The sequence below is a fragment of the Chroicocephalus ridibundus genome, chromosome 8 (genome assembly GCF_963924245.1).
Source record: "Chroicocephalus ridibundus chromosome 8, bChrRid1.1, whole genome shotgun sequence".
In the NCBI taxonomy this organism is placed as follows: Eukaryota; Metazoa; Chordata; class Aves; order Charadriiformes; family Laridae; genus Chroicocephalus; species Chroicocephalus ridibundus.
This window is the reverse complement of record NC_086291.1, coordinates 24,774,327-24,792,702: the sequence shown is the minus strand read 5'-3', so window position 1 is coordinate 24,792,702 and position 18,376 is coordinate 24,774,327. Positions and strand designations below refer to the sequence as shown.

The 18,376-nt window shown below is 38.5% G+C and overlaps 1 protein-coding gene across 4 annotated transcripts in view; it reads left to right on the top strand.

Moving 5' to 3' along the window:
- NR5A2 (nuclear receptor subfamily 5 group A member 2) overlaps positions 1–18,376 on the top strand; it is a 98,003-nt gene that overhangs the window by 63,819 nt on the left and 15,808 nt on the right. For all 4 annotated transcript variants that reach the window (XM_063344739.1, XM_063344742.1, XM_063344740.1 and 1 more), the window contains one exon: positions 3,823–3,970. In XM_063344739.1, coding sequence (XP_063200809.1) covers positions 3,823–3,970 — 148 coding nt within the window. The remainder of the gene's footprint in view (positions 1–3,822; positions 3,971–18,376) is intronic.

The window sequence follows — 18,376 nt, the reverse complement described above, 5'->3', positions numbered from 1 at the left end:
GTACTTTGGCACCCAAAGGGCTGGTGAAAGATGAAGCTGTGAGGACTTTAAGCACAAAGTGAGGTGTCAGCAGAGCAGAGGTTTTAAGTATCTAAGTTTAGATTTATGAACTTGAGTTAGCAAATGCTATACTACAGCACATCTTGCAGTACAACATACATAGCGATGTCCATACCAACCTTAACCATGCCGGTTTAAGCACCAGAATGACAAGAACAGGCAGCAGTGTAAATTATTCAGTGTTGTTCTGTCTGCACTGCTTGGGTACCAAGCTAACCCAATTAAGCCTCTATCATTGCTTCTTCATCATTACTATATTCATCATGTAAGATAGCACTGTGTACTGGTACTGGAGGAATTCACACCTCCATTTGTCTGTGCAGCTGTAACTTTATCCACAGCGTTTTACTTCTGAATTAGGTATTGCGGAAGCTTCACCAAAGCTTCCGTTCTCAAAAATGCCACACAACATACCATCTTCAACATCAAAATCATCTGTGAAATGCAATACTGTTAATTGGGAAGCAAGAATAATTTATTTCAGTTGTGGATTTGATTTTACCAAATGAAAGTAATGGTAGAATACAAAGTAAAAGCTAAGATTTCTGTATGTAGTTAAGCATTTTGCTCAAGGTCTGGTCTTTGTCTTTCAAAAGCATTTTTAATAATAAATTGGAAGGTAAAAGAGTTAATACACCTCTTAGTATCAATTTCTGCATACAGGACCAAGCAAGCAGGACAGATACTCTTTAATGTGACCACTTTTTCAGAATAGACATTAACAGAGGCTTTTTCATGCACAGTTGATTTTGTATAAACTGATTGACACCTTTGGGGGTCGTCTTTCCACTGACTCATAATTTTGCTCACTCTTGAAAAAAGCCTTCTGCACACCCAGTATTCTCTAGTTAAAGCTGAAAATTCAACTCATCATATTTACACAATAAAAAAAAAATCCATTCTGCGTTGTTTTTAATTGCAAATCCTACTCAAGGGGCCAATTCTCCTGCTTAGGAGGCAGCCCTGTGCCTTCTACTAGAGAACCAACTGCAGTCAATTATGGTAATGAAATGTCAATAAATATAAAAATTTAATACAGCCTGCTTTTGGTGAGTGGCAGATGAGGACTTGCCTCCCAGACAAATTTGCTGGTGCTGCAAATATTAAATGCACCTGAAAGAGTAGCAGGTTGCCTGAAAGCTCTCCAGTAGAGGGATGGTGGGAGATCCAGGCATCTACTGGGTTTTTCCATTATGGCATAATCGCTGCACTAAGGCCACTGATATTCTTGACATCCAGACATCTTAACTTCTTATTATGAAATGAATAGCATATTTCCCCCACAAACTGGAACCTCAGTGAGGGATTTTGAGCTCTTTTCCCCCTTAACTATTACAAAAGGGAAATTAAGTTGTGAAAGTTGCTATTTATGTGTGACCAGTTTCTCAATATGAAGTAGTTGAATCGTGTCGCTGTATTAAACTGCTCTTCAAGTACAAAGTATTTGAGGTATGTTATTCTTTCCTGTTATTTATACAAGTATATATACTTATATATAAAGAAATATGTATAAGTGTATACATAGAAAGACAGAGAAATAACAGACGATCTAGACCAGATCCTAGTTTTGTCACGGATTTCTTTGGCCCTGAGTAAGTGATTTCATGTCACTGCTTCAGTTTTCTGAGGTATAAAAGGAGCAATAAAACCTACCTCACAGGATACTTAAGCATAATCCATTGACTTAATTGAAACATGAGCACAACTTTAAATGCTTTGCAGAGTTGGAGCAGTGTTATTCTTAACATCCATACAAAAAGTGTAACTTCATTTTTCTTTTACAGTTGCCTTCAATCAATGCCTTGGGAGCACTAAGAGTGCATATAAATAAAATGTCATATTAAAAGTCGGTAACCTATAGATTATATTAAGGTCATCACTAGGAGAAGATATTTTTAGTTCCTTTCAGTCATCTCTCTGTCTTTCGTGGCTAAAATTTTGTCAGGTTTAAAGTCTTTCAAGATTTTTTCTTGCTTTACTGCTGTTTATACTTGAGCAAAATCAATTCAATAGTTTTAAAATCAAAAACCATATTTCAAAACACATGTTTCTTAAGAGTTTTTAAAAAAAAAGATTTTAAGGGGTCAGTGCCTGGAAAAACAAAATTTTGCAGTATTGCTCCATTTCCTCTGGTGATATCTGGCCGTTCTTTATTAACTACTCTATTATGGGAGACCTTAAAGATGGGATTAGAGCACCGATACCTTTAAACAAACCATTAACCCAAAGTGTGCACTTACCATTGGGCTTAGTCTTAGTTTAGAGCCAGACTTCACTTACATGTGCTTACATGAAATACAGCTAGCAATTTCCCTGTTGTTACGGCGGCTCCTAAAAGAGAAAGGTGTTAGTAATATTAGAGCAGCCAGGCTAGAAAACATTATTTTTTTTTTTAAAGTGTGTTAATAGCCCGTTTAGGTCTCAGCCAGTCGGCCAGGAGATGTTCAACACAGGAGCAAGCAACACACCGGGCCATTTTCACGGGACAGTGGCATTTGTAGGGGATCTGTAACACAGTCTGATGAGAACAGGGCTGAGTTGAAGGCATTTCAAGCTGAAGCAGTTGCACCCTGCTCCACACCGCGGTCTCACAGCCTCCCACCCGCCCCTAGCCTCTGCTCTTCACCTTGGCGCCATGGCGTTCCCGTGGGCTGCCGTACCCGAGCACTTTTTCATGGCTCACCTTCCCGTGACAAAGCATGCAAAAGTTAACCATGCACATCTTCTGAGTAACAGTGTACGGCCATCTACATGGAAGCGTTCCCTTAATGGGGCTGCCATTAGCCAGGAAAAAGTTTCAGTGTGCAAGCAGTGGGGAGGCTGCCCGAGAGCCAAGGATTGCCCAGGGGTGTGTCAGCTATGAAAGGCTTTAAGTATACTTTGCTTGTGAATATTACCTTTTTTTAAATGTGGTATATTAATTCCAGCTTTCTGTTGGATCTCCACATACAAGTGTCACTTCGGAAAGTTCATAGATGGGTCAGCCTCCCCTGAGAAAGAACGGGCAGCATGACAAGGGCAGCAGACCCCCAGAACAGTCCTGCTTTTTTCTGTGCCCCAGAAAAAATAGTTTCATGCCCTGCAGTTGCTGGGGACAATGCGAGTGCAGCTGGCCTGTGTCACACACCTGCCTGCTCCTCCTTCGCTGGCAGGGGAGGAATGGCCAGAACAAGTCTGTTGGAACCAAATCCAACAAATACCAGGATTTTGTGTAGCTAAGGAGAATAGAAACCACCCACACAATACCTCTGTTTCCTGTGGGAATACACCGACATTTCTGGGCTTGAATAGGCGTTTCTGGCTAAGTTATGGACACTGGACCATTTCCCATGAATATCGTTATGTCCCTCTGGGCTAATACACCCAGCATAGGTGCAAAGCTTGCTGCATTAGTCTTTCTTCACAGGATCTTACAAATACAATGAGAACAAGAGACACAAACTGAATAACACAAACTGATATGGGGACAGCTACCAACATCATAAGCAGTTGTCATATATAAAGCTTCTAAAAAAATTGTAATACAGACAAACCAGCATTCACATTAATGTGATATTAAGATATATAGTTTAATAATATTTTCAATATATACAATTGTCCTAAAATAGGTTTATAAATAAAATCGTCTTGACTTGATGACATCATTAAATTGAGAGCGATTCTTTTATCCAGCAGTATCCCAGTTGTATGTGATTGCTTGAAACATTCTAACGTGGTTCTGCGGGCATGACAACCAGACAGAAATACAATTCTCTTTTACAGGTGGATTATTCCATAATAGCATCCCAAGCTGGAGCCACCCTCAACAATCTTATGAGCCATGCACAAGAACTAGTAGCAAAGCTTCGTTCCCTGCAGTTTGATCTACGAGAGTTTGTATGTCTCAAATTCCTGGTGCTGTTTAGTTTAGGTAGGTACACTCTACTTTTCATACCTTACTTAAGAGTGTTGTTGTTTTTTTCTAAAAACATTGAAAATATTTTGCTTTTCTTAATGTTTTCCTGAAAAACATGATTTTGAAATATATTTAATGAGGTTTGCAGTAATCTGAGGACAGTTTTCCAATTATCACTTGCAGGAAAATTATGCATAAGGATTAAAAGTGGGTTTCTATGGAAATTACTCCTAATATCTATGGAATTTCATAGAGTATTACAAGCTTTCTGTATTTCTGTATGTGGGTTCTGAATATTCCAGACCAAGGATAAAATTCTTTTGGAAATTCCAGTGACCAGTGGAAAATACAGATTGCCATGTTTTTCTACTATATTGAATATAGTTATGTAAAGCAGATGGAGTGGGGATATGGTTGAAATATCCCTCTTTTTCAAAGGCATCTGTGGTAAGTATAAACAATCTTCTTTGCATATGATGGCTGTCACATCGTAATCCATAAATCAGGAATGTATCTCATAGTTTTTAAAAAGTGAAAGGAACTCTTAAAGTGCAAATTAATGATGATAGCTTTGTGACAGATCTGGCTAGGAAATAACCTTTAAAGGGAAGATTGTTTTGTACTAGTGGAGAGGACATGGAATGGGAAAGATACCTATGCAAGACAAATTAGTTAAACCAGTGCCCTACAATGAATCAGTCAAGAAAAATCACCAGTGCCAGGAATAAGAAAAGGCTTAGGGAGATGGATTTCTATTGACTTCACAGGAACAGATTTTTCAGGTTTGCACTTTGTTGACTTAATAAAGCTGGTCTAAATAAACTTTGGCCAAGTGAATTTTTATTTACCAGCAGACAGTGGAAAGGAGAGACTTAAACACATAAATAAGGTCAGATCCAGCCATACCTCCATAGCCAAAACTCCCAGTTTACTCAAAAGATATTTTGTCTACAAAGAGAGCGAACAGTCGAGCCAAGCACAACAATGAAAGAAGTATCAGCAGAGGTGGCATTTAGTAATATTTTTCTTTGATTTTCAGTTTTAAAAAAAATTGTGCAAAGGAATAAAATTCTGCAATACAATTGCAATTAGACTAAAAGGAACAGTTTTAGTTACACCGTAAAGCGATAATTACTGTCTTAAATATGTCCTTCCATGTGGTGTTTATAGAATTTGAACCTGCTTTGGAAAATTTTAGATTAAGCTCTCTAAATACAGGGACTATAAAAGATCAATACTTCAGAGGTATAAGACACAGCATCTGTAGGAAAAAAAAAAGAATTGTTTTAAAAATTAGCATGATGCTAACAGAATCAAGTGTTACGAAGTTTGTATATTCTGAATCCTAGGAAGAGATGATGTATTTACCTGGTAACTATTAACATTTTCTATTCAGGGCTTCATTGCTTTCCATGTCTTAGATTCAGAGAAGGGAAAGCAAGCCATCTGTTGCAGAAATTATGTTTTATGAATTAATCTAATGAATAAAAAGAATTCAGATTTCCTAATTCCTAATAAGTAGGTTTTCCAGTCATTAGACAGTGGCACAGAAACGTCTAAAGAGCCTGTAGCTTTCCTCTGATTAAATATTTAGAGAATTCGTGTCAGTTCAATGATATTTTAAATTAGTTGAATAAGCAAAGTGCATTTGGAAAATTCTCACATTTAGGTGGCCTTTGTGTTTGATCACTTTCATCAGCTCTTCAAGTACTTTGCACTGATTTAGGAATCATTCTTACATCTTTAGCACTTCTAATTCCGCCAGGTAGCGTGCTCAACTTCTGAAGCAGATGGGCAGAAATACCTTGCAAGCTTGTACTGAGCCAAGTTATCCAGTTTTTCTGTCATTTATGCTACTGTAAAAAGAGCTAATTCTGCTGCTAATAGGAGCCTTGTACTCGCATCACTTGCATATAAAAGTGATGTAGCCAAAGAAGGTTCAACACCTTTGAAAACGATTAGTTCATTACTTAGCATACTGCATAATTCAATTTGCTAATAGTCAAAGCTAGATGTCATTCTGCAAAGAGTAAAATGGAAAGATGTTACCACTTGACTCACAGGACTGGGGCAAATATTTAATGAGAATTATGACAAAACTGAAACTCAGGACAAGGGGTAATGTGCACAAACTTGAACACAGGAAATTCCATCTCAACATGAGGAGGAACTTCTTTACCTTGAGGGTGGCAGAGCACTGGCACAGGCTGCCCAGAGAGGTGGTGGAGTCTCCGTCTCTGGAGACATTCCAAACCCGCCTGGACGCGTTCCTGTGCAACCTGCTCTAGGTGACCCTGCTCTGGCAGGGGGTTGGACTAGATGATCTCCAGAGGTCCCTTCCAACCCTACCATTCTGTGATTCTGTAAAATGAAAAACATAAATACCTTTTCCAGCTAAGTACATAAGTTGTATCCAAAAGTATGAATGAATAATCTGGCTGAAGTTAGTAAGACACTCCACATCCTAAAAGTGAATCATGTTTTTGAAGACACTGAAGTGCCTAACAACACTGGTAGGTATTCAGCAGGGCTGTCAAAACTAGGTAAGCATCAAAGTCTACATAAATAACCAGGAGCAATCATTGTACTTAAGTACCTAGGTGCATTTGACACATATCTACATCTCTTAGGCATCTCAACAGAAAGCTGGTCTTAAAGCCGAAAATATAGCCCTTAATCAAAAAAATATTTCAGAAACCTCAGCTGGCTCTTGTTGAAAGCCTGGTCCTGTAATGTTTAATGGAATAAAAAGTGGTTCAAGACATACCAGCCTTTTTACATTTCTAAGGATGTTCATACACACCACAGTGTTAACCAAAGCAATAAAACCTTATGCTATTATTCTTTAGCATAGTGCTTGGGTGAAAAATATATGTCTAATATAAAGCCTCTCAAAGGCAACACAAAGTCAATAATCCACAGAATTAATTTATTGAGAAGAAGCTGTTTGCTTTTTATAACCACACAGATATGATGCTGTCTTGTAAAGCTGTTTGTTATTCATGGCTGTACTGTATTGTCTGTCTCTTCACATGATGGCAATCTCCTTCAGGGCAAAGAACTTTGTCTCTGCCTTTTTTCCTAACATTTCAGAAGTGATTATCTTAATAAACTAACAGTAAAATAATGTTCAAAACCCAAAGCACTTACAATAATTTCTCAAAACACAATTAAATCATATCAGTATTGCTTGCTAGATTTTAAATGAGAAAGGTAATTGCTCGTTATCTTCTCATCAAAGATTCCAAAGGGTTTATACAGGAAAATGCTTTTGATTGATGGTAGCATTAAAGAAGATGCTGTTGAAGTTTTGACAGATGCATATTTATCGTAGCCTCTGCGGCTAGGAGTGCATAACTCTTCCAGTGGTCAAACGGCATATACCCACTCCAGTGAGTGATACACCCAGGCACAAGAACTCAGTCCCTTTCTCCAATGGGCCGTCTCGTCTGTCTGTGCCCATCTGACCAACGCTGCCGTGTACATAATGATAGACTGACTCAGCTGTTATTCAATATGCCAGCCTAGTTCGGTAATTAGTTTCTTCAGTGCAACATCTCTCTAGTTTAGTTCTATATGGTATGAATATATATGTAGAGTTAGGTAACTTTTAAATTCCCTCCATCAGTTATAAAAAGTGTCTTTACAGCTAGGTAGTCCTTACCTCTCTGTACATAAAAGTCTCTTTCTTCTCCACGGTTCTTCACATTTCAGCGATTGTCTGTCTTTCTACCCTCAGTGGTTCCTCATGCCATCCTTCAGTCCAATCACTGCCAATCTCTGGAGAGGAGCAAGTCCATCATACCTGGACTATTGTTCTCAGCAGATAACCAGTTCAGCTGAATCAGTCCTTCAGGTCTTGTGCTCCCACAGATTAAAAAGACAGAGAACAAATCAGTCCTTACAACCATCACGATCACACTGGAGACTACCATCTTGTGCATGGTTCAGACTCAGCTGTATTTTAGATTAACAAGAACCTTGACTCATAAGGACGTTAAACCACCAGCAGAGACCCCATCCTTCACAGCTTCCCTGCACCATCAGTGGTCAGTCAATTACTCTGTCAATACATAGAAAGCTTGGACTAAACTTACATTCCATCACATTACTCTGATCCACTTACATGATCTACAGATCTACCACGTTGTCCATCAGAGTTCCCTTAAAGAATCTTAATCTTTCCCTGAGTCAGTCTTCTGTGGCAATGCCCTTGCTGCATACCTCCTCCACACATAAACAAATGTATGCGCTTTCCTCTATTACTGCACACCAGAACATCATTACACAAATCAACCAGTCTAAGTGACAACTGTGAACACAGTAAAGCAAATAGAAACAGGTCTTGTGATCAAAATCACCCTTCACAGTTTTGGTTGTGTAGCCTGGTATAGCAGCTAAGCCATCTTCTAGTCACTTCTTCCCCTACTTGATCTCTGACAAACATGTTTGAATTCTGTGCCAACATCTGTCTTTGCTGCAAATGATGCACTAGATGCTGACTGAATGTTTTATTTGAAGATGAGCTGGACTTCTGAAGCCAAAGCATTTTATTGCAAAGGAGCAATCTATCTACCAGCATGATTTATTTGAAAGAAGCCTTTTGTTTAGGTGGCCTAGAAATAGCGATTTCTGTTATCAATCTCCATTTCAATTATCTTGGCTATTACCTTGCTTTGAAGTAAATCTGGACACCAGTTCTGATAGCAATTATCCTTACCAACCTTTCTTTCACTGAGGTTTACATCATATTTGCAACCCCCAAAACATGCCTGTTTTGTGGGGGCATCATTCTGTATTTTCACTTATAGAAGTATTCTCCCCTTAATCCCAACAAAAAGAGTGAAGGTAATCAACACACCAAGCCATGATTTAACTCAGGTGCATCAGTCAATATTTTTCTCCATGATCTGAAGATATGCAGTTAAAAAAGTCAGTAGCTCAAGAGATATGCAAACTTGGAGTTTCTTGACTACTTAGTTGCATTTGACAGGTTTCTTTCAAGCAAAAAGAACCAAGACAAAGCCATGACAATTCAGCAATTGTAACCACACAATTGACAGGAAGCTAGTGACCAGGCACATGTTGCAAAACTGGGAAAGAAGAAAGAAATCTTTGACAGACCTGAGCGTTAAACCTCCTTTTAACACTACTTCTGCAGGTTTAATCTTTATGAACTCACGTCCAAAACATGGAAAAAGCACATCTGAGAAAGATGCTGATCACATAGTTGCATAACTGTTTATCAAATTTACCACTAAATGAGAATAAACATACCTGTTTTCCCAAAGCTAGCCAAATTGAGGATAATGCAATTTTCTTTACCCTAATCCCAGAGTAATAATACATCCAATTTTTCAATAGCATATAACCAGTATAGCCCACTGTACACTTTATCAAAAAGTAGGTCTAAAAATAAATACAATTGGTTTCTTTGTCTTTAATAATTGCCAGGTTGAATCAAGATACGCTACAAAGAAAAAATAAATGTGTCGGTTTATCAGCTTCTTTGAATTTTCATTACCAGATTTGACATTAGTTTGGAAACTCCCTTCTTTCTTTGTCATAAATCAGAATTAGGAATTAAACAAACAATCAAAAAAGAAAACCACAAAAAAAACCCACCCCACATGTGCTATTGAATTCTCTAATTCTGGGGCTGAAATAGATTGGCATATGAAATTTTGGTCTCACTAAAGCCAAGGAGAATTTCACATTGTTTTTACTGGAGCCAAAATTTGTCTCACCGTTTCTTTGATTTGCTTCCTATCACAGAATAAAGTTCAGATCAATTTTTCAGCAATTGAATTTGCTAAATGACTAAATTTAAATGATGTTTGAAGAACCAAGTGAATGCCTTGGATGGGATACTTTCTATCATCTTGTTTTTTCTATCATCTTCTGAAGATGTCTTCATTTTACCATCTGGTAGCTTTACAGAGTGGTCACTTAACCTCAAATCAGCCATTGTTTTCTCTTTACCAAAACTTCCTATTTGTCCTGCTAGTTTTTATTATCTGAGCTCAGCAAGGATGATTTGTCAAACCTCCCATCAGAGCAGTTTGTAAAGTGAAATGCCAATAGGAAGAAAGTTAGACATCATTTGACCCATGTCCAGGCACTCGTCTGCCTGTGGAGCTAAATGCTAGGCTAGGCAGCAGCTGACTGGTACTGCTGCCTTATCATTGTCAGGACACAGATAAATGTACTTCATTTAAGAAATGAAGGCTTTATCAATGGACAAATAATTGCAGAGCCACTATTGATCTCACATCTCACTTAACATGAGACAAGAGGGTCCTGTGGAAATGGTAAACATTTAATCGCTGTGGATGACAAACAATGGGCTCTTGCTTAAACAAAAAAAAGAAAAAAAAACAAACGACCAAAAAAAAAGAACTCCATTTTCAAACAAACCACGACTTGCTTAAGGGTTAAGGGATCCGTCTGGATCTACAACATTGGATTCCCATTTCTGTTAAATAAGAAGGTATTAGCAAATTAATCTTTCCTTGCTTTTAGCCTCCCTAAAATGTCAGAGCTGAGATGGGAGGAGGTACTGGGCTCCAGCATTTTCACTTTTGGAAGAGAAACTTGCCTGTTAAGATCTTCATGCAGATCAAACAGGCTGAAAGGAAGCATTTTCGAGGCAGACTCTACCCTGGCCACTCACAGGAGTAGAAGGCGTTTCCTGCAAACACGCACCCAAGGGGAAGCAGCACAAAACCTGCCTGTGCTCGGTTTCACCTGGTTCCAGTAACTCACATCAATGCAGTTATGCAACATTCTGGAGCTGAAAAAAAACCCCACATTTCAAATTAGCTGTTGCACTTTTTATTATACTTTATGTAACATCATTGGTCTATTAAATTTACAGGCTAGCCAGAATCTCTGCCTCAGTGAGCTTGCAATCTAAATACACACAGAAGATAAGAAAAAATGCAGGAGCAAACAATGATGAAACATGGGGCTGTACATATTTTCACTTCCACGGTTTTTGCTGAGGGTTTAATTTGGGGTACCATGTACGCAGATAGGAAAATGAGTGTATAAGCATCAACTGGAAGTAATATAGCAAGGAATATCAATTAAATTTTGGTAGTATTTATGATTATGTGCTTAAGGGCACACAATCAAAAAGAATAGGAGAATGGAATGAAAGAATTAGTGAAGCAAGAGGTTTTATCAGACCAAAAGAAAAACAGGTAACAAAACTGGAAAATTAGACAAGAACCAATTTATGCAGTATTACAGACACCTAAGTGTAAAACAGACATAAAGGCCTAACCTAGCAAATTTTGGCATGTAGGTATTTATTGCAGCCTTCCTAATAACCACATTATACTTTCAACAAACATGCATCTGCCTTTTACATTCTCTGTTGAAAAAGACCGCACTAGTTCTTCAAAGCACAGTCCACAAGACCTGGGAACTTAAGAAGAATTAGCCAAAAATCTTCTTCCCCCCATCATTCTGATATTTTAATATCAGAATGAAACTAATGAAACTAGGAGGTGACTGGCTCAAAATGCAAGAGTTCTTTCTTCAACTTAGCATATTATCCAGCTCTGGCACTCCTTACTCCAAGATGTAGAGGGTACTGAAAGTTTTTGTGGTTACCAAAGTCACCTGGATAAATTAATGGAAGGAAAATCCATTCAAAGCCATGAAATTCAAAGATCACCACTTCTGGCTGTTGCTACCCTCCAGCTGCTGGAGCCTGAGCGACTGCTCCCAGGTGGTATCCCTCCATGCTTTTCTTCTTCTTACTCTGTTCCCTAGGGCATCTGCTCCTGGTCACTGTCAAAAATGAGTCTAGATGATCCAGCGTGCCAGCACGGCCATTCTCATGCTCTCATCAGGTAGATGTGAGCCATTTGTAGTTTTCAGGGACTCTGTTCTCCTTCCTGTAAAATGGGCCTGGTAATTCTTTGGCAGCATACCGAGAAGCTCACAGAAAACACTGCTTCGTCTTCACGTAGCACTGTCAGCCTCAGGATCTGAAATAGGTGCTGCGAATTTGAAACAAGAAGGGTCTCATGACAGTCTTCCTTGGGAAGCCAATGTAAGCCGGTGATGGAGCACTTATCCAGGGACTGACTTGTCATCACAAATGTCTTCACTTCTTACTCGCAGTGACAAACCGTACTTAGGGTTTAATGCAGTCACTTTCAAAATGGTCACTCTAGCCATTTGTACTTTTGGTAGTTTGTAAATATACAACTACTTTCACACCTGTTTTTTTATATGTATGTTATTTATAATACACATTTATAACTGGGCTGTTATTATGAGGTGCTTTTATGAAATCCATTGGCAGTTTTCTTATATTCATCCACTCTGTTACCCAAGTGTACTTCTAAGATTGCACCTGGTGAACACCAGTAAGCGAGCAGTCGAGGGGTTCTGTACGATTAGCATTCAGACAGGGCTTTCAGGCTTCCCCACATTACATTCGAATTTAGAAAAATACTAACTGCACACTTGTCAAATGCAGGGTCATATCTCAACCCTAACGTCTAACTACAGTAAGCACTGGAGAATAATACTGGCAAAGAAACATTTCCTAAATTTTATGTAATCATTTGGAATTCAGGGAGGATCGATTAGTATTCAGGAGATGTGACTGCTCAATATTTATACCATAGAGACTTGGCAGAAGCAAATAATGGTACATAAAGCTGATGCTTGTCTTAATTAAATGCAGTATAATAGGTGTTGGGGATTTTTTTTCTTACTGAAGAGAGCAGTTTAGCAATGACCAGATATAACTCATTCTGAAGTTCAGAGTTTAAAACTAATCAATATGTATTTATAACAAGGGGGGGACTGGATATAATTTATTATTGGCTGACAGCTGACTAATAGATAAAAACAAGATTTATTTAAGTACATTTTTCCACATACTAATTTCTGACAAAATATTTGCCTGCTTTGATTCTTCATTATTTTTTACTGTACTAACAGTATTTCAAAGAGACTTTTTGAAATTAATGTCTCATTTGCAGATAGGCCAGGAATGAAACCAGAGAAGGTAGAATGAGACATCTAGCTAGGATGATACTTTCACTGTGACAAACTTATTAACAGTAACATTTCCTAATTTTATGATTAGGAATCCTAAGTGGCATGCGATATTTTAGAATGTTTAAAGTATACAGTCTACATGTGTGGTGATGAACAGGTGTTGACTGGGAGACAATGCAAGGATGACAGGCACAATTCTGGCACACCTACAGCCCAGCCTTATCTCACACGTCACAGCAAAAAGTTCTGAGAGGGAATAAGAAGAAGGTGGATAAAGAGATCTGGCATGTTAAGCATGAGAGTCAGAGTGGAGAGAGCAGAAAAGTACTTGGTCTGGAAAGGTGGTGAGTGGGAAATGGAGACGGCACTGCAGGCAAGTCAGAGGCAGGAGGTGGCCTCATGGCACTGAATGACTGATGACAGGTAAGGAAAGAACAGCTACAAGACCTTGAAAGTGAACACAATTTATGTCTGATGTAGCAGGGAAAAGGAAACAGGCAAAAAGATAGGGAAGCAGTGAGCTCGGAAGAGTATGTTGGCAGCACTATTTGCCAAGGCCAAAGGAAGAAATGCTGTGGTAATTGAGATGTAATATGATGAGGCAACAAGGTATTTGTTAAAGTTTAATCCAGTAAACAATGGCTCCTGTGCACATCCCATGGAAGTCAATGAGAACACGTTTGCAGGATTAGCTATGTAATATTAGTTTGGGATTAATTATATTAGATAAATTTAAAGGTGAAGATCACTGTCTTTTGGAAGACCTCATCTCTGGGTATAATGGAGGCTCTGTTTCTTGAAATCTGAAATCAAGATGACCGCTTCTCTAAATTATTATGATACAGCTCAATCAAAAGTTACAGACTTGATGTCCAACTGCTGGATGGAGATCTATGGCTTGCATTGAGCAGAAGGCTGAAGGAGGTAGTGATGATGATTATATGAGTCCTTTCTTGTCCCTAAATCAGTGAAAGTAAATTTCATAGGCAAGAAGTTTGAATTTATGAGTCTCCTAATTTAGCAGCTTTTACAAAATTTTCTGCATTTCAAATTTCATAACTTCTAATGTGAGCAGTTGTCAGCAACCTTACATAGTCCCTCACTGATGCACGTCCCACACTGCCTTGGAAACTAGGGATAAATCTCGTATTAGAACTGATGAGGGCTGGGAGAACAGCTAAATAGCCAGGCTGTTCCTGGAACATTTAACTTTTCTCTGGGTCTCAAGCAAGGCAGCCAGGCTACTCCACTCCGCCACTAGAAGAGCTATTCTGCTTCTCTGCTTTAATCCTCTGGGAAAGTGAAGCAAATGAATATGGACAAAATCTCATTTCAGAATCATCTCATGAGGGATGTTCTCCTTTCATGGAGCTAGCATTGCCCAACAGAGAAATCAACCCTTGTCTCTAATTCTCCTTCTGACCCTGTTACTGACTATGGAGCTTTGAAGTCTCTTAAATGATATCTCAAGTACCCTATCTGGTAAATGAAAACAATAGTTACCTTTCTTTGTAAATAGTGGTGAAATCCAGAATATCAAAGTTATTATGTAAGGTACAATCAAATTGAAACAACGCTGTTTGAAATATCTACAGATACCGTTACAAAGACCACTGTTAAAGGGAATCCAATTTAAAATATCTTGAACAGATTTTGAGAAAATTTTATCCTTTCCTTTATGAATTACTCAACATAAAGTAGTTCCTTGCTGTATTTTCATATTAGTGTCTAAAACTTTGCAATTTGAAAATTCTTCTTTTGAGAGAAGTGAATTTTAACATTTTAGCGCATGCAGGGCAAAGTGGATTTTCTTTTGCCCTGTTCTTTTCTTTTTCTGCTTTTTCTGATTTCTTTATAGAGAAAGAAAAGCAAAGACATATTGCCTTCACTTTATCTGTCAAAACCAGTAGCAAAGACAAACAATTAAAAATCAGTCCTTAAACTTCTTAGAGATGCTAAATGATGAGGTATGGAGTGACGACTCTGATAAACAACGCTTTGCTCCTGAGAACGCTTTTTCAGTGGGCTGACAGGTTTTAGTCCAGCTTCCTATGCAGGTTCCTCACATGGTGCAGGCAGCATGAAAGAAACTAGGACAGCACTTGTCTTACAGGTGTCTATCTTAATGACATCTCCGATCGATTATTTTTGTGAAAAAAAAAAAAAACCAAACCACGTACTATAAAAGGAATAAAATTCAAATGCTGAGGTTACAAGGTATAGTTAAGAATTAAACCAGTGTTTTTAATAAAAAAATCTTTAGTCATTCATCTCAGCCCTGGGTGTAGGAGTCATGATTTATAAACTACTTGCAGGAATTCCAGAGATAGCCTTCTGTTTCATGGCTGATTGAGTTTTTTGAATAAACTACACTAACTTACAGAGGAAATTTAATAACCACTGTTGATTTGTCCTGATTTTATTTCATAAAATGCAATGAATGTTGCAAATTCATCTCTTGTGTAACTGTTGAGTACAATGGCATTATTTGAGGCATGAATTTGATCCAGTCTGATCATTACTGGTTTACGTTGTCTGCTTGTCTCACAGCTGCAAGCCATGGAAAAAAAGATTAACCGTCTTCAGCAAGTACTTTTTCTTTTCATGTTGGGGTTGTTTTTTTTTAAAAAATGCATATTTTAGAAGGTTTTGAAATAACAATAGGATTAGATGCTTGAGAGAAAATTAGGTCATATATTTGTTAGATACAAATCTCGCAAGTAATTAGAAACATGGGTATCAAGCAATATTTGTATTCTGTATTGCTGCCTTTGTGTGGAGACAGTGGGGATTTCAGAATAACCCAATCAGTGTGCTCTGCACTTTTTCCCTCTCTAATATGTTTATAGAATACTAGTAAGTATGGCTTTTAAACTACTCTTGTAAGGGGAAAAATTACTTGCACAAAACACACATTTACATGTGTCTCTACTTTTGGAATACTTCAACAATTTTTGTCCCATTTTTAATATACCGCCTAGATGCTTAAGGTGCAAGTTTGAATGTATTATATATGTAACAGAGGAAGTACGGATTATATACAATTTTTTTAGCTGTAATTGGCAGAAGTATTTAACATGAGTGGCTGCTTTTGTTAGCCAATTTTTCCAGAATAACATGGGAATAAATGGGTATATATTAAGCTGTAGATAAATTAATGAATATCCTTAATCTTGGAGCCAGTAACACCGCCCTATAGTTTTAATTTGAACTGAATGAGGAACATGCTAAAGGAATATAATGGCTAAATTCAATTTTCAGACAACTTATTAAATACTTTTTATACCAGAATGTATAGACTAAAACCTGCTTTTCATTTATTTCTAGTTAAAAACACACATTGCAGAGGCTCCTACATGAAAGTTTATATATGGGTGACTGTCGGCCATTTATTGGAGACACACTGTAGACTATGCCAAATTCCCCTCTTTCTCTTATCCCCTTGCTGCTTGTGCAAGATTGGACACTGGAAGAGAAACGAAAGCAATGGCTGTCTCTGAGGGAGTTAAAATAGACAAGTGAAATACTGTAAAGAAACAATGGAAAGAAGTAGCAAGAGAATCCAACAGGAGGCCAGGGGGAAAGAAAGGATCTGCAAGAGTGATTGGCGGAGAAGAGGATAGCTGGGCAGAGCAGGAGCCAGGAGCGTTTGAAGAAAACAAGGGACAGCAGTGATGTGGATCAGAGGAACAGAGAGAGATTGGAGGGCTTGAGATAGGAAAGTAGTCAAGAAAACAGGGGGAAAAGGTCAGGAAGGAAAGAGAAACCATGGGACTGTGATCAAAGCCAAGCCAGAGGTGGAGAAGGAGAGGGAGGAAATAGAAGCAAACAGGAAAGAAACAATGAAGGAAAATTCAGAAACAAACTTTATGGCCCAGCCTTGAACACAGCTGTGATCATGAATTGGGAGGCAGAAGGGGGCTGTGCAGAAACACTCTTTCCCAAGCTTGTGGCTTGGAATGTGTCCCAATGACTTCTGCTGGCAGGAAAGGGGAGGGGGGTGAAAATTGCAGCTCCTTAGGCTCTGGCAAAGCTGCTGCTGAGATTGGGTGAACCTCTCAGAACAGGGGTTCCCTGTATTGTTCTGGTCCTGTACAGAGCCATTGAGCATGGGGCAAACTGAAAGAGTAAGCCCCAAAGCAGTCCATCTGGCTTGCAAAAGTTTAATCTGCACATGGCCATCCTCCTAAGGATATTGTAAGAGTTCTTCTTTATAACATTGTTCAAAGATTAATAAGGAAAAGCCTACATTTAACAGCATCTCCAGTACTGAGAGGGTTTGATGTGTATTATAAACATGCTGCACAACACCTCTGCTTGCCAGGTGAAGGAATGTCTCACCTCAAAAAAGAGAAGAGAAAGATTTCAACATCAGAATGGGGAATGACACTACAATAGCATCTGTCTCCCAGCATCAAAAATTGTAATAGAGATCGGTGAACTGCTCAGGACAAGATAGACGATGCTATCCAGTCTTTCACTGGGGGAAAACCCATAGCGTAAGCAGAATAAATGATACAGACTGTTCTTCAAGCCCAGTCTGAGACAGGCTGGATGGGTGGTGTCTTGAGAAAGTCCTCTCCTCTTGCCTAAGTCCATCTCTTGTAGGAGGCATTTGGCTTTAGAGAATGGAGTCACCAGTAAGGTTGAAAAGGGCAGGTACCAGACCCACATCCCCTAAAGAAGTGCTGGAAAGCACCATTGCACACTGAAAAGATTCTGTCAGAGAAGAACATTGCTAGGAGTTTATTGCGGGAGCAGTGTCATCTAAACTGCAGACAGTGTTCCAGCTGGCCAGCTCTTACCTGTGTTTCTTCTTCCCTTTCGTTTTTGAGACAGGGAAAAAAGACCCTCACAATTAATTAAAAGCACAGATAAAACTACCAGAGATGAGCCAGGGAGTAAAAAGGGAACAAAGCAATTAAGAACATTCCTGCTAAAAATTCACTAGGCGTACTGTAAAATTCAGAGATCGTTGTGCCCCTCAAAAACACGGCAGAAAGAAGCACACACTTAAAAGAGCTTTCAATTACTTACGTGCCTTTGGCTCCCTTTCAGGATGCTGTGGAACTGGAAACAGCCACGGTAAAGGTATTTTCTCTGCATTTGCCTTTCTTGACAAAACAGCTCCAATATTTTGATCTCAAGAATAATCAGCTCTTTTGTGTTTCCTTTTCAACTGACTGCAGACTTTTGCAAGTTAAAAATTAATGACAACTTCTCTTCCTCTTTTTTTTTTTTAAACAAAAACCTTCTGTGCTCTTTTCTGAAAAAAAAAAAAATAATCTTTTTCCTACAACCTTTAAGTATTAGTCTAAATGGCATTCAAACCACTCTTCTCTCTCTCCTTCTGCAGTAACACACAAAACAAGTTCCACCACAAAACAACCTGGC